Source organism: Dipodomys ordii, unplaced genomic scaffold (assembly GCF_000151885.1).
Source record: "Dipodomys ordii isolate 6190 unplaced genomic scaffold, Dord_2.0 Scaffold151, whole genome shotgun sequence".
NCBI classification, from domain to species: domain Eukaryota; kingdom Metazoa; phylum Chordata; class Mammalia; order Rodentia; family Heteromyidae; genus Dipodomys; species Dipodomys ordii.
In genome coordinates this window covers 2,817,485-2,833,238 of record NW_012267367.1, presented here as the reverse complement: position 1 = coordinate 2,833,238, position 15,754 = coordinate 2,817,485, and the positions used below count along the sequence as shown (strand labels likewise).

The window sequence follows — 15,754 nt, the reverse complement described above, 5'->3', positions numbered from 1 at the left end:
CTCTCTCTCTCTCTCTCTCTCTCTCTTTCTTTCTTTCTTTCTTTCTTTCTTTCTTTCTTTCTTTCCTTCTTTCTTTTTTTGTTGGTTATGGGGCTTGAAATCAGGGCCTGGGCACCATCCCTGAGCTCTTTCATTCAGGGCTAGTGCTTTACCATTTGGAGCCCCAGGGCCACTTCTGGGTTTTTGGTTGTTACTTGGAGATAGGAATCTCACTGAGTTTGGTTGTTAATCCCAGATAAGAGTCTCAAGGACTTTCCTCCTTGGGTTGGCTTTGAACCATGATCCTCAGATCTCAGCCTCCTGAGTAGCTAGGATTACAGGCCGTGAGCCCCAGAGTCCACCTTGGTGAACTTCTTTATAGCCTACTTAGGCACAATTTTGAAAGATGCTTTCCTTTTCTTCTGTTTTAGGTGCTTTCACTGTCACTTACCCATTAGAGTCTATTAGCAAGTATAGAACTTGCCATGTAGTGTGTGGGGATCCTGACTTACCAAGGACTGGATTCAGATAAATGATCACATGGAACAAAAATGTATTTTCTGAATGAAACTTTTGAAACTGTCACATAATGGTTGGAGAATAGGATATTTGAGAGACCTGTGAAGTGGAAGGATTTATATCATGTGATTACAAGAGAATAATTGCCTGGCTCCTCAACATTCTTGTGCTTACTATCAACTGGTGCCATTATTATCATCATGACGGTAGTCCAGAGAATGTATTTAAAATTGCCTTCCTGGAAATGAATTCAAAAATGCAGATTCTTTTCCCCACTGAAAAACAACCAAATCGACTTCTTACTTTTGGCACCTGGAGGTTGAAGAAATTAGTCATCAGCTGATCAGTTTTTGTTTTCTTTAGGGGAAGGCCCTTAGATTTGCATCCCACATGCCAAAAGCAACATGAGTACACCATCATTCCTGTAACCCTTCTTTGTTAGTACTGGGAATCGAACTAATACTATTTGCCATTAATTTTACAGTGCCTATTCCAGTTTTCCAATAGGTTACAGATTTATTATCTTAGCAGTAAAGAAACTCCATGGTCTATCTTCAAGGGTCTTTAAAGGACGTGGGTATCCATAAGGAATAGGAAATGGAGGAGGAGCACATTTCTAGAATTGATTGCTTAAAGAATTCCTGGAAAGATTTTGTGGTCATTGGACAATATAATCCACACATAGGGTTCAGCACAAGGAATTGTTGTGGGTGGCTCACACAGCCGGCTGCCTGGAGGCTCAAAAGACTGTTTAAGGGCTAGGAAAAACCAGCCCACTGTGGGAGTCTAAGCTTGGGAGCCACAGACTGAATCTGGACATCAGAAAAGCAGAGCATTGGCTTCACTAAATTACACTTATTACCAAATCTCACAGTAATATATCATCTCACAAACTGGCAAGTTTTATTAACCATTTTTTTACTTCATCTTTTTCTATAATATACAAAAATGATTAAAGCAGACAACATTTCCTTAGGAATGAATATATGAGCAAAGGTTATGATATTTATTTCTGAAGCTAGTATTTACAACACTGAAAAATAAGTTTTAACTTTTTTTATTGTGAAAATACTGTACAGAGGGGTTACAATTACATGGGCAAGATAGTGAGTACATTTCTTATCAAGCATTGTAGCCTCCTCCTTTGTTTACCCTTCCCATCCCTTAAGTTTTAACTTTTTTTTGTTAAATGGCTTGAATTTTTTTTGGGGGGAGGGGTTTAAGATTTCTCTATGGACAAAAATATAAAGTAGCATATTTCGTGTTTATCCACTATGAAATATAGACTTAAGTGTTTCTATATATTATGCTTTCTAATGTGGTAAAAATCCATTTAATATTTTTACAATTTGCATTTAAAATCAACTGGTCTATTTTAATTTTTCTATAACAACTTTTTTGTAGTGCTCATGATTGAACGTAGGGCCTTCACATACTAGACAAATACTCTACTATGAAGCTATGTCCCTAACCCAACTTGTTTAGAGACAAGGAAGTATTATGTAGTTCAGGCTGGCTTAGAACTGACTGTGTAGCTCAGGCTGACCTCAAACTTGTAATATTCCTCCCTCTGTATCTCAAGTGCTGAGATCAGTATGTACCACCATATCTACACATTTTCTTTAATTTTAATAAGCTCTTTTCCAAATAACATTTTGATACAGTAGATCATTCATATCAGTAGATCATTCATATCAATGATTATATGATATGTTCAATGTATTTAATCAGGGCAGTTTGTTAACAGTAGATTGAAAATTTCTTGAAATAAAACTTTATGACTTTGATTTAAGCAGGTACAATTTCATTAAGCATTGAAGGAAATTTGATTGGTTGTTTTCATGGCAGCAGCAATTCTTCTTGTCAGCCGTAGTAAACACTCTGTACTTAGAAGACAACCCATTTAAATCTTTTTGTTAATTACAATATCCACACAGCCATGCTCAATGGAGTGATACTTCATTTTGATCTCTAGGTTTTGAGTATTCAGTAGCTCTCAAATGATTTAGTTGTGAAAAGGTATATGTTTAATTCAGTTTATGATATGATAATGGAAATCAAAGCAGCATTCTCTGAGATTGGGTTTTAAAGTTTTATATTCAAATCTCAGTTCTGCTACTAAATTATGGACATGAGAAATCACTAACTTTCAAGTCCTTCAGTGTCTGGTCTATAGACTGGTGATAATTATAGGTATTATGAGAACCAATCGGTTAGTAGAATAAAATCCTTAGAATTTTGTCTGGCACATGATAAGCACTCATTAAACATTGACTATTATTATGTTTGTGATTGTTATCATTCAGTACCCAACACAGAACCTGCATATCAAAGCCCACAAGAAATAGAGGGCTTAAGTAGGTACTTAATCTAACTTCATTAGGCTAGGGACCCAGGGGCTAGCAGTAATTCTTCCAGCATAGCAATTTTACTGTGGATATGGGAATGAAGAAACAAATCAACATTTAATCAAATCTTCCAAGTTCTTTTTGCTCCTAAGGAAAATATGAAAATAGGTTCTGTGCTATAGACTGTGCTGTGTGTGGCATGGCTCTTCTGTAGAACCCCAAGTACTTTGTTACCACTGACTGGGAGGAAGTGTGTGTGATCTTAAGCTACTTAAACACCAAGTCCTGTTTCTTCAGTTATGATGCTAAGAGAATACGGAAGGATTTTCATAGCACAACCTAAGCACTTGGAGAGTCTCTCCCCCTACCCCACTTTGAACTCCCTAAGAGGAGTCTCTGTTGTGATGGAAAGAAATCATGGATGGCAATCAAAGAAATCTAGGCAAAGAGAGGCTATTGACCTAAGTGGGGACTTTCTGGGTGTCTTAGTACTGCTTCAAACTCATATTTTCATTTGTGGCCACTTGAAAACAACCTGAACCCCATGGGTGAGGCTTCTAAGGCCCTAGGATTCGACCTTCTTTTCAAAGGAATGAGAGCCTTCTGATTTCTAACTCGGTACCCATATCTTAGGCCATTACTTAGAAGAGTATCATGTTGAGTGTTAGTAAATAATGAGGAATTGAAAATATATATCGATGTATGGCTTTTTCTGATCATGTCACTGTGTCCTTGGGAAATGTGTTGGATAAAGAGAAATTTGGGATGAAAATATTTGTTTTTAATACTTATTATAATAAATACTTTAGAAATAAATATACTCACATGCACACCTATGCAACAGATCCATTAAGATACATTTGTAGAATTATGTACATTAATAGTTCTTCATTCAATAGGGACTGACCTCAGGCATCTTTTACTTTTATTTTGTACATATAAAATGTGATTTTAATTTAAAAAACCAATGGCATATGGAATCTTTTTTTAAAAAAGGCATAATTTTTTCCAGAGTTATCTACTGTAGACTATGGATATTAGGCATTTTAGGAGAAAAATCATAGAGTGATGGCTGTGTAGAAAAGTTTCTTATGTGTGTGCGTGTTTTCTTTTGATTACAGATACGCAAACACAAGAATCCACTGTGGGAGGAGGGACAAACAGGCATTGCTTCTATGGACTTCAGCCTGATTCCGAATATAAGATCAGCATTTACACAAAGCTCCAGGAACTTGAGGGACCTAGTGTGAGCATCATGGAGAGAACACGTAAGTCCAGTATTGTCTCTTCTGCTCCCCATCACAAGGAGTGGTGTTTTAGGTATAATGTCTCAGATTCATTTAGGGAAAAAAATGTGTTACTTCTGCATGGAAACATACGCAATCAAAGTCTTGTTCCTCCTATCTCACCCCAGAATTCTTTGCATATGGCTCATTGATGTCATCAGTATTGCCCTCTCCCCACACCATTCTCTATATATGTTTCAGAAGGAACTAAAAGGCCGTGTGTGATGAAAAAGGGCTTAAAACAATGACTTACATTGAGATCCATATCTGCAGGAACTTTATGGTATGTGCAGTGGGGAATGAGTTTAAGGATTGAGTCCTCACATTAAAACAATGCCATCTTACCACAGCCATGAGAGTGGGAATGGAGCCAAGATGTTCCAACTGGCTGACCCTAGAGTTATGGCCTAATTAAGAGGCTCTTATGCTTTTTTTTCTTCTTCTTTTTTCAAGTTGGCTGCAGATCTGATGCAGTGAAGTAAAAGGCAACGTATAAAGTTAAAACAAAGCACGTTTTACATGTTCCAAAGAGCAAGGACAGTGTCAACGTTTTGGAATGGCTTCTAATCAAGAATTCCTTGCCTAGAGGCCACAAACATTAAAATGGCTTCAATTGTAATGAGTTTGGGGGGGGACACTTGTATGCTTAAAAGAGTATCTTGAACTTAAATTTGGAATCTCTGAGGACTTGTATCTGACTAGGTGGTGGGTGATGAACTTTTCTTTGCAGTCCTCTTATTGTGGCATTTAGAAAGGACGACCACTACGTATAGATCTTCCTTCCCATCACTCTGAACCATGCAAGGAGTCATCATCAATGTGTACCCTTAAAAAATCAGAGTAGGAGAATGGAATACATTGATCTATCTAATTTCTGGTATTATTTCATAATACTGAAACATTCAACATTTTATGTTACGCAAATACTTTTGAGGTACAAGTTGTATCCCATAAAATTAAAGGGCCATGGTAAGTGGACAATTCCATGAGTTTTAATACATTTTAAGATGCATGTAGTCATCATTATAACTTGATTTAACTTGTGGGGAGCCATACCTGGGACATTAGGAAGTTCAACAAGCACTCTATTGCTGAGCTACACCCACAGCTATAAAATCCAGTTTTAAAACCTTTCCATCAACTCAAAGAAATCTTTCCTGCTGCTATACCATCTCTCACTTTTCCCACCTTTAGTCGCAACAAGTTATTTTATTATATATTTATTTTGTCTAGACAGTTCATAGAAGTGGAAGTATGTATGAAATAATCTTTTACATCTGGAACCTTGCATTTAGTCTATCTTCGAATCAGCCATATGGCTTTGGCTGCCATTAGATTCTGATTAGTTTTGCTTTTGAATTTAGGATGTGCTTCATTAAAGAAGATGTGCAGTTGCAAAGCTGATCTTCAACTTCCAAAGACTTTAATCTGTGTTGTAAAATTTATTAGTTGGTTGTTTTTATTGATGATTTGGATTTGATTTTATGAATACAGTCCTTTTGGTTTTGAGGTTAATGAGGCTTTGCTAGTATACAGGATTTAAATAGGTTTGACTAAGGCTTCTTCTTCTGCCCCCTTTTAACATTCTAACCTTGGATAATCAGCAACTCTGAGCAATGTGATTAGCTATCTACTCTCTAACTTCCAGTGATGACAGTAAGATCCAATCGAGTAGTATATATGGAAGAGGTTTTCATTATTTTTTGTAAGTTTTAAAGTACTTTTGAAAGCTCTGAACATTTTCCATCATGGAGCCCAATGTGTCCTCATGGTGCTAAGAACCTGGAAATGATTGATGGCCTCCTTAGACAGTGCTTCTGCTCTTAAGTTGAAAGGCTGAGATCTTAGTTCATATTCATTGCTTTCCCAAGCTCTAAAAATATTTGAATTTGGGATCCCTGATCCACTTCAACATTTCTTAACCTTAATCTTAACAACTGCTAACTGCCAACCTAGAGTTATTTCCAATTTGGATAGCTCTGTTTGACGGAAATGCGTTCCTGATGTTGGAGACATCTGTCTTCCTGTAGCTTCCACCCACTGGCTTGAGGCCAGCCTCCTGAAGCAGTGCAGATCAAGGCTGTTCGTTCTACTGTGACAGCTTTTCACATGCTTGAGGACAGGGACCATCTGTCTGCCACATATGCAGCTTAAAATGCAGTGCACTGTGATTCTTCTTACCAAAGAGATTCCCCCCTTGCCAATGTTCTGCTCAGACACAGTACTCTGGCCGCCATTAGCATTGTTTTGGTCTTTGACTTTTAACTTAACTTGAGATGTGCCTCAGTTTCTAACATTAAAGAAGATGCACTTCTATAGATTTTTTTAAAAAATGAATAAATTTGGCATTGGAAACATTTAGTGGTGGTTTCAAGAAAGATTTACAATTTTGGTTCTTATATTAGGATTTCAGAACTTGGTGTTTTCCTTGCAGGAAATTTTTCTCTGAAAAAAAATCCCCCTTTAAAAAATGATAGTAATGCACATATCAATAATAATATAACAGAACTATATGAAGTGCATTATTGGCCTCTCTCTTTTTAATTCTTCTTTTCTTGACATACTCATTTCTATGGTTTCCTTCAAAGAATTTATTTATTTATTTATTTTACAAATTGGGCCAGGCAAATGATATTGCATGACTTGGTTTATTTTGCATAACAATTACTCAAAGATTTTCCCATTTCCATAAAATACAGTTACCTCATTCTTTTGATGTTGTTACTTTATTTAAATAAATTTTATTTTATTGGCTCTTAGAATTGGAAAGGACTTTAAAATTCATCTCTTCCAAACATCTTGCCAATGAAGGAATTCCCTTTACAACATGTTGGGCAGATGATCATTCTGCATGAGCTTGATTTTTCCCCCAGCTATTTGTTGCTTATTAATCTCTTGGAAGTGGATGTCTCTTTGTGAATGGCTATTATTAGTAGAGGAGTTTCCTAATATTAAGATGGGATAATATTTTGTGTTTGTCCTAGAATTTTAGCATCAGATGAATGTCTAATAAAATGGTACTTTATGTTTACCTAACGGCACCATAACTTCCTGGTGCTTTGCCATGTGAGCTGGCATAAAAAGTATTTCTCTGATCTAGCTGTTCCCAGGTACTTTAAACAAATGACACCTCTGCATAGGATGTGGTCTTCTCTTCATCCAGGCAGTAAAGATCTTAGGCCAGCAATGTGTATACTCCATTTTCAGAACTGAAAGACATTTTTCTGATGCAGGTGGAGTAGAATGCAGAGGGAAGCCTATCTCATTGGTAATGAGCATCTTGAGGGATGCAGGATGGGAACAGAGGAAAGAGACACAAAACAGGATTGGTGGACAAATCTCAGTCAGGCAGAATGGAAATGGCATTAATTGTACGTGTGAAGGCAGCCATCCGGAGCGTGCATCTGAAAGGATTTGGCAGGATTGCTGTCTTAAATCAGCATCAGTAGTGCTTTGTAGTTGGCAGTTTGATTACACTGATTCTGGCTGGGAAGAATAAATTGTGGCAAAAAAGTCATTTCTGACCCTTGGTCTGAGGATGAGAGGAGGGAGGGAGTCAGTTTTCACAGGCCGTGGCTGATTTATAGGAGTCTATTAATTCTCAAAGAAGACATTGTCTTTGGGTAATGATTACTCCATCACCTCCCTTCTTCCCTACATATGAGACACCTAAGTGATGTTCCTTTTTCCTCTCTTTTATAGAATCACTTCCTACTCAACCACCAACTTTTGCTCCAACCATTCCACCTGCAAAAGAAGGTAAGGGGATAATTCAATGACAATGTGATTTCAGGTACACAATTCCTGTTGCCTTTGTTTATTCATTTAAAACTCTGGTGTTAATGAAAGATGCTTATTGTGCTAATTTTCTTCTTAATGTAATACTGACCAATGTATGGTGTAATTTAATAAACCCATTTAATCATAAATTCTGTGCACAGATCAGAGTTTTCTATCAGAATTGCTTAACATTGATTTCATTGAAAATATCAGAGTGTATATTAACAAAGGAAGAATAATTGAATAACATATAAGTAAAAAAATCTAGTCTATATCTCTGAAGTCAAGGAGAATGTTTTCTCATCTCATCTGAAATATTTCCCCAATTCCTCTGTCCTGATCACAACAGTTTCTTTAACACCTTTTGCTAGAATCAGTGACATATATATATATACATATATATATATATATGTATATACATATATATTTTTTTTCAAAGCCAACCTGTAATCCTAGCTAATCAGGAAACTGATATTTGAGGATCAGCAAGGAAGTCCATGAGATTCTTATCTCCAATTAACTATAAAAAATGCTACAAGTAAGTCTGTGGCTCAAGTGTAGAGCACTAGCCTTAAGCAAAAATGCTCAGTCACAGCACCCAGGTCTTGAATGCAGCCTCAAGACTGGCACAAAAAAGCCACCCAATGAATACTTATTAACCCTACTATTAATTATCAGAGCTTTTATGCTAGATATAGAGAATAAAACAATAATGTGTAAGTAACTCTCTGACTGTTTTCAGTGTTATAAGAGAAATAGATGTTTACATAGATAATTACCCATCTGGGGCATGAGTTATAAAAAAGAGATTGTACTACATTAGCTTAGAAATGAGAATAATTAATGCTGTTACAGGCCAGTGACTTATATAAATGGAGAGATTTGATCTACATGTGAACAACAAGCTTGAGAGATAAATAATGGCATGAATGTTGTTCAATGTTATGAATGATCTAAGTACATAAATACATAAGTAACTCTATAACGCTAAGAGAGTTATGAAGTGATTTGTATGCCAGAATAAGAAGTTCTGAGCTTTATCCTGTGGGAAATAATATGCCACGAGAAATTTGCATACAAGAAGAGTGACTTGATAAAATCTTTGTTTAAGAAAGGTAATTTGAGTAGGGCATGGTGGTACAAGCCTATAATCCCAGCACTCAAGAGGTTGAGGTAGGAGGATTGTGAGTTTAAGCTAGCCTGGATTATATAACAAAACCTGTAGCAAAAAACAAAACAAGCAAACAAAAAAGGAAGATAACTTTACGACATTGGTGGAAAGAGGAGGGATAAACGAGAGGGCAGAGAGGAGAAAGATAGGTCATGGTGTTGGAAGATTCCATTAGAACTCTTCCATTCATCATGTATTTTCAAATGACTATACCATGCCAGGGATACTGTGAGAAATGAATTGTTCCAGATGTATGGGGGCTTAGAGTCAGTAAGTCAGATGCTGCAGATAGTCAAAAGGTCAAGGAATCAAGGAAGCATCAAGAATCTCGAAGAAATCTCAACATCAGTCAGTCCTGATTTGCAAAGTCTTCACTGATCAACCAGTCTTGCACATAACTTCCCAGTCCATATTCTGTATCAGTAAAACTGTACATCTCAGATTATCCACACAGGTCTTTTTTTCCCTGTCGGTCATAGGGCCTGAACTCTGGGCCTGGGTGCTATGCCTCAGCTCTTCTTATCCACACAGGTCTTTTTTTCCCTGTTGGTCATAAGGCCTGAACTCTGGGCCTGGGTGCTATCCCTCAGCTCTTCAGCTGTACACTAGCGCTCTACCAATTGAGCATCAGCCCCACTTCCGGCTTTTTCTGCTTATGTGGTGCTGAGGAATCAAACCAAGGGCCTCATGCATGCAAGACAAGCACTCTACCACTGAGCCACCTTCCCAGCCCCCCACATAAGTCTTATGTTGAATCTTTTACCTTAATGTTCCTTCTACCTACAATACCAAATGCTTTGTTCTTCCGTTTTCATGTCCATTTCATGTTTCAGTCTCTCCTGTCTCAGTAGCTAAGATTACTCTCACTACTGGAACTGAAGGCAGACCCTACTGGATGAATTGACCACTTAGGCATTTCTGATGCAGACATTACAGAATGCTGAGGTCAGAATGTTCCTATCGAGAGTCCAGCATGGATATCATTTTGTGAACCCCTCTGACGGCTCATGGAAGATGAGTGTTGGAAGGGATTTTGAGAGCAAGGATTGACAGAGTTCAAATAATGGTTGTGAAATTTATATCTCGACTTTACTGGTGGAGATTTTGCAGATTGAATATGTTGTTCATTTTAAACTGCATTTGTCCCAAGTGCATTGTAAATGTCTATAATTTTTTTTGACAGTGAGGTAGTATTGAATATTTATTAACCAAAGGTTACAAAGGTTAAAAGAATAATAAAAACAGTTAAAGAATATTAAAAACAATTTTATCTCCTAGAGGAAATTGCTTGATGCACATTGTCATATTTTCTTTCTTTCAATTCACTAAGTAAATGCTTCATTAGTACAGTTTTATATAGAGTTCACTTTCACTTCCAAGAGGTAACATCATCTTTTTTATTTTATTTTTTTGGTACTCTGAAGTTTTAAATGAGGACTTTGTACTTTTATTTTATTTTATTTTATTTTTTTGGTCCGGTCGTGGGACCTGAACTCTGGCCTGGGCACTGTCCCTCACCTCTTCAGCTCAAGGCTAGCGCTCTACCACTTGAGCACAGCGCCACTTCCGGCTTTTTTTCTTTTTGCTTATGTGGTGCTGAGGAATCGAACCCATTATTTTTTTTGGTGCTGTGGAGTTTTAAATGAGGACTTTGTACTTTTAGGCAGGTACTTTCCTGCTTCACCTCTGCCACAAGTCCTTTTTGCTCTGATTGTTTTGAGATAGGGTCTTGCTTTTTGTCCCAGGTTGACCTGGATTGTGATTCCTCCTACTATCTCTTCCCAGAGAGCTAGAATGAAAAATATGTCTAGCTATTGGTGGAGATGAGATCTCATGAACTTTTTTGTTTAGGCTAGCCTCTAACAATGGTCCTACTGATTTCTCCCTACTGAGTAGTTAAGATTCATGGGCCCAAGCCATTAGCATCTGAGTAACTACATCTCACTTTACTCTTTCCTTAAAAACAGAGGACTTGCTTTTCTTTTATAAACTTATCTCTAACAGATCTTGTTAAATATAGATTTAGATTCAATCTACAAATTTGTAAGCTTTTATAAATAACAGAAATAATGAGAGCAATCTCACTAGACACTTTGGCTGTTACTTCATTGGGACATGAGTTATTTTACATTAGAAATAGCTTGAAGAGAATGAAGTTGCACTTAATAAAGTAGAAACTGATTTTTTAAAGAGAAGAAAAAGATGCATTATCTCATAGAATATTTATGTGCAATTGGCCTTAAATTAAAAGGCTGAGATTTTTGAAGAGCAACTTACTTGCATCATAAAATAGTCAGCCACAGTGCTCTATACTAATGAAGGGGAAGAGAGGCATAGATAATTTGAAACAGCTCATGATACCAAATGAAGACCTTGAAGAAAAATGCTTTCAAGTAGAGTGGGATTTTATTGGTGTTGTATGAGGGTTTAAAAAATGATTATTCTATTGTGTTGGCATCCACAATACCTACTCTGTGCTAGCATTATTGCATAATTCTTGACATGTATCAATGGATAGCAAAGGACATATAAAGATAGTTTCAGCAAGGCTGGAATACCATTCTGTTCTTTGTCACCTAGCGCAAATACACATTCAATTGCATAATAATCTGACTTCATTGTATCACTAAAACTCTGATGTTAACTTATTGAGTCCATCAACACAGTTATGGGTTAGTCTTCCAACTTGTAGAAAGTAGATGGCATTTGCTAATTCTTCTGCCTTTCAATCCCTTTAGTCCCACATTCTCTTATTACCTTAGTTTAGTTCTTTTGGGGCTGAGATTGGTGGATTTTTTTCTTCCTTGTTTCTAGAAATCCAATAGAAGCGTAGCAATCATAAATGGGAACTCTGGATATAAAAGAGAAATGATGGTGAAGAAGTATAATGATAAACAGCTTAGATGAACCTTCAAGATGTAGGACTTTCCTTTGGGAAAGAGATTAGTTACCAGAGGACAACCATTATCTACTTTACTCTTATTCAAATTTATTCTTGGTCTTTAGTATGTAAAGCTGCAAAGGCAGACCTGGTGTTTATGGTGGATGGATCCTGGAGCATTGGAGATGACAATTTTAATAAGATCATCAACTTTCTGTACAGCACTGTTGGAGCTCTAGACAGGATTGGTGCAGATGGAACACAGGTGAGGCTAATGGATCGATCACTAATTCATTCTATGCATTGCAAATGACTTCTCAATCTGTTACTATGACCACTTGTTAATGAATATGGATAAAGAAAGGCAGGCAGAGGATATAAGTCTTTAAAAGCTGTTGATCTCAGCAAATTAAACACGATAGAAAGGCCTGATCTTTTATACCATAGGGCAGAGTGTCCTCTTTGATGACACATACAGTATTTTCCTTTCTTTCAAGTACAGTAAAATACTGACAGGGAAATATTGTGGTTGCACATTACTATAGATTGAACAGTCATGAAACTAATAATGCCCTAAAATTACAAAAATTATAAAAGCAAATACAGATCTCAGTGCTAGTGACCCATGCCTGTAATTCTAGCTACTTGAGTGTCAAGATCTGAGGATTAAAATTTGAAGCCAGTCTGGGCAGAAAAGTCCATGAGACTTTATCATCAATTACCTAGCAAAACGCACAACTGGAGGTGTGGCTCAAGTAGGGCACCAGCTGTGAGCAAGAAAACTGAGAGTATGAGGCCAAGTTCAAACACACACACACACACACACACACACACACACACACACACAAATTATAGGAAATGAATCCAGGAAAATTTATATTGTAGCGGTTCAGATTTTGAGACAGAACATACTTGGTTTCAAATCTTGGTACTGTCAGTGATGACTCTAGTGTAGTCTTGTGAAAGTTACTGGACTGTATTTGACTCAAGTTTCTCATCTATAAAGTTAATAGACTAATAGTCATTGCTTCCTAGGTTTGGTTACAAGGAATTCCTTTTTAAGGAATTTTAACATCTGTCCATTTGCTAAGCTTAGGATACCATTTCTACTTGCCAAATGAGGTGGCAAATGTTCCATGCTTTAGGGATTTTTTTTAAAAAAGGTTCTTGAAGAATACTTAAATGGAAAGAAGATGCTACTTAACTTGTCTTGATATGTAATTTGCACAAAATTTTAGGCCAAGGAGAATGAGGAATGGGTTTCAGAAGAAATTAAAATTATAGTTGAAAGTGTGTGGTGTGTTTGTGTGTGTGTGTGTGTAAAACCAATACACTTTCTCTTTCCAGGTGGCAATGGTTCAGTTCACTGATGACCCCAGAACAGAATTCAAACTGAATGCCTACAAAACTAAAGAGACTCTTCTTGATGCAATTAGGCACATTTCATACAAAGGGGGAAATACAAAAACAGGTCAGATCCCAAATGCCCATTCATTAATTACTTGTAACTACTGAAATGATCATTTCTTTGAGAGTTAATAATTTTTGAAAAGTTTTTTTCTTTCACTTAAGAACTTTGTTCCTACTCTTTTTATTTCTTTTCTCCAGTGAAACAAAAAATGGGAGGGATTAAAACTGAACCATTACTTTGCTTTGTTTCAGGAAAAGCAATTAAGCATGTTCGAGATACCTTGTTCACTGCAGAGGCAGGTACAAGAAGAGGCATCCCGAAGGTTATTGTGGTTATAACGGATGGAAGGTCACAAGATGATGTGATCAAAATCTCCAGGGAGATGCAATCCGATGGTAAAGTTTAAACATTAGTGGTTATCAATAATGTCAACATAGTTGTTTACCAAATACAAATTCAAAGGCTATGTCAGCTTTACTTCAGGGATTCCATGGTTTTATGAACTTGACAATATGGTTTTTAAAATCTCTTCTGGTTTACAAAACTCTAATTGTCCTGTTTTATTAGAGAAGACTTGTCATTTTCTCTAACACGCGTTATGCACTGGAGGCCTATGTATGGAGCTCTAGCAAAGAGTTGCAGTGCTATAAGAAGGGCCATTGTATGGACTGGAAATGTGGCTCAGTGGTAAAGTGCTTGCCTCACATGCATGAGGCCCTGGGTTTGATTCCTTAGCACTACATAAGCAGAAAAAGCCAGAAGTGGCGCTGTGGCTCTAGAGGTAGAGCGCTAGCCTTGAGCTGAAGAGCTGAGGGACAGCGCCCGGGCCAAGTTCAGGCCCCACAACCGACAAAAACAAAAACAAATAAAAGAAGGGCCGTTGTAGAGACAGGCACCAATGGCTCACACCTGTAATCCTAGCTACTCAGGAGGCTGAGATCTGAGTATCATGGTGCGAAGCCAGCCTGGGTAGCAAAGTCCCCTCAGACTTTTATAAAATTCATGTTATTTTATTTAATTATTACTGTAAAGGTGCTGTACAGAGGGATTACAGTTACATAAGTCAGGTAATTCTTTTTTGAAGTGTCACCTTTTCCCTCATTTTCTCCCAGTTTTTCCCTCCTGAACCCCCTCCCTCACAAGTTGTATAGTTCACTTTTAACATATATAGTGTCTAATGGGTATTACTGTGCATTTGTTTGCCCTTTGTCCCACCATGTCTGTGCATCCACCTACGATCCTTAAAACAGATAAACTTACATATAAGACAAAAGGTACAGAAATCTCCCTGACACTCTGATCTCCAATTAACCACTAAAAAAGCCTGAAATGGATCTGTGACTCAAGTGGTAGAGCACCAGACTTGAGCAACAATGCTCAAGGACAGCACCCAGACCCTGAGTTCAAGCCTGAGCTCAGTACAAAATAAATATTTTTTAAAGAAAGATCATTGTAGAAGCCAAGGGGGGAAAAAAACTATGTTACTGAAACCCTTCAGTTTTCTAATCTGTAAAACGGGAGCACTCACAAGAGTGCTGTGAAGATTAATTTATAGAACCATGCCTAGAAATGAATAGATTTTTATTTGCCTGGTGTTAAAGGATGACCTACCTTATGTTTCTGGGCCTATCCTGTTTCTCCTTTGAGAAAAACAATGACATAGATTTAGTTTGTCTGCTTCCTAAGTGTTGGGTTGTCTATTTAAAACACTTAACTGTGAAAATGTTATCCAAATGGGAATTCTTTTGTCTCAAGCACTACTTGGGGGCATTAGCTTTATTGAATTTCTTTAAAATGGAAAATTTCTTTAGGGAATGATGGAATATCTCTCATGGCATGAAATATATGCATGAAGAATTCTGATGAACTGTAAGGAATGAATTTTGGCCCCTCTCCCCCTACCATACTGGCCTTCCTAAACATATATGAAGCATTTGGATGTTCAAAACCTTGTTAGTATTTCATGGGATTTACAATAATCAACAATGCTGCTCCTCTTCTACCACAGGCTACAACATTTTTGCAATCGGTGTAGCTGATGCGGATTACTCAGAGTTGGTGAACATTGGCAGTAAGCCCAGCGGGCGCCATGTCTTCTTTGTGGATGACTTTGACGCCTTCAAGAAAATTGAAGATGAATTGATTACCTTTGTCTGTGAAACCGCATCAGCAAGTATGTTCTTAGGAGTTTTGCACTCATGTTTTTTTTTCTTTTTTCTTTTTAAATCTAAACTGTCTAGTGCTGGGTAAAATAGTAAGTTCCCTCTCGAACTGAGGGAGGACAGTTAACTCACATTGCTCTTCCTTAAGCAGACATTAAATTTTGTGGGTTTGAGAAAATAGAGGAAACCTCCCTTTTCTGAAGGTTTTGGGTTTGCT

At 37.2% G+C, this 15,754-nt stretch overlaps 1 protein-coding gene across 2 annotated transcripts in view; it reads left to right on the top strand.

Annotated features, from left to right (window-relative positions):
• Positions 1–15,754, top strand: part of Col14a1 (collagen, type XIV, alpha 1) — a 165,507-nt gene that overhangs the window by 86,336 nt on the left and 63,417 nt on the right. For both annotated transcript variants that reach the window (XM_013032216.1, XM_013032215.1), the window contains exons 23-28: positions 3,968–4,114; positions 7,835–7,891; positions 12,090–12,229; positions 13,312–13,435; positions 13,627–13,770; positions 15,384–15,548. In XM_013032216.1, coding sequence (XP_012887670.1) covers positions 3,968–4,114; positions 7,835–7,891; positions 12,090–12,229; positions 13,312–13,435; positions 13,627–13,770; positions 15,384–15,548 — 777 coding nt within the window. The remainder of the gene's footprint in view (positions 1–3,967; positions 4,115–7,834; positions 7,892–12,089; positions 12,230–13,311; positions 13,436–13,626; positions 13,771–15,383; positions 15,549–15,754) is intronic.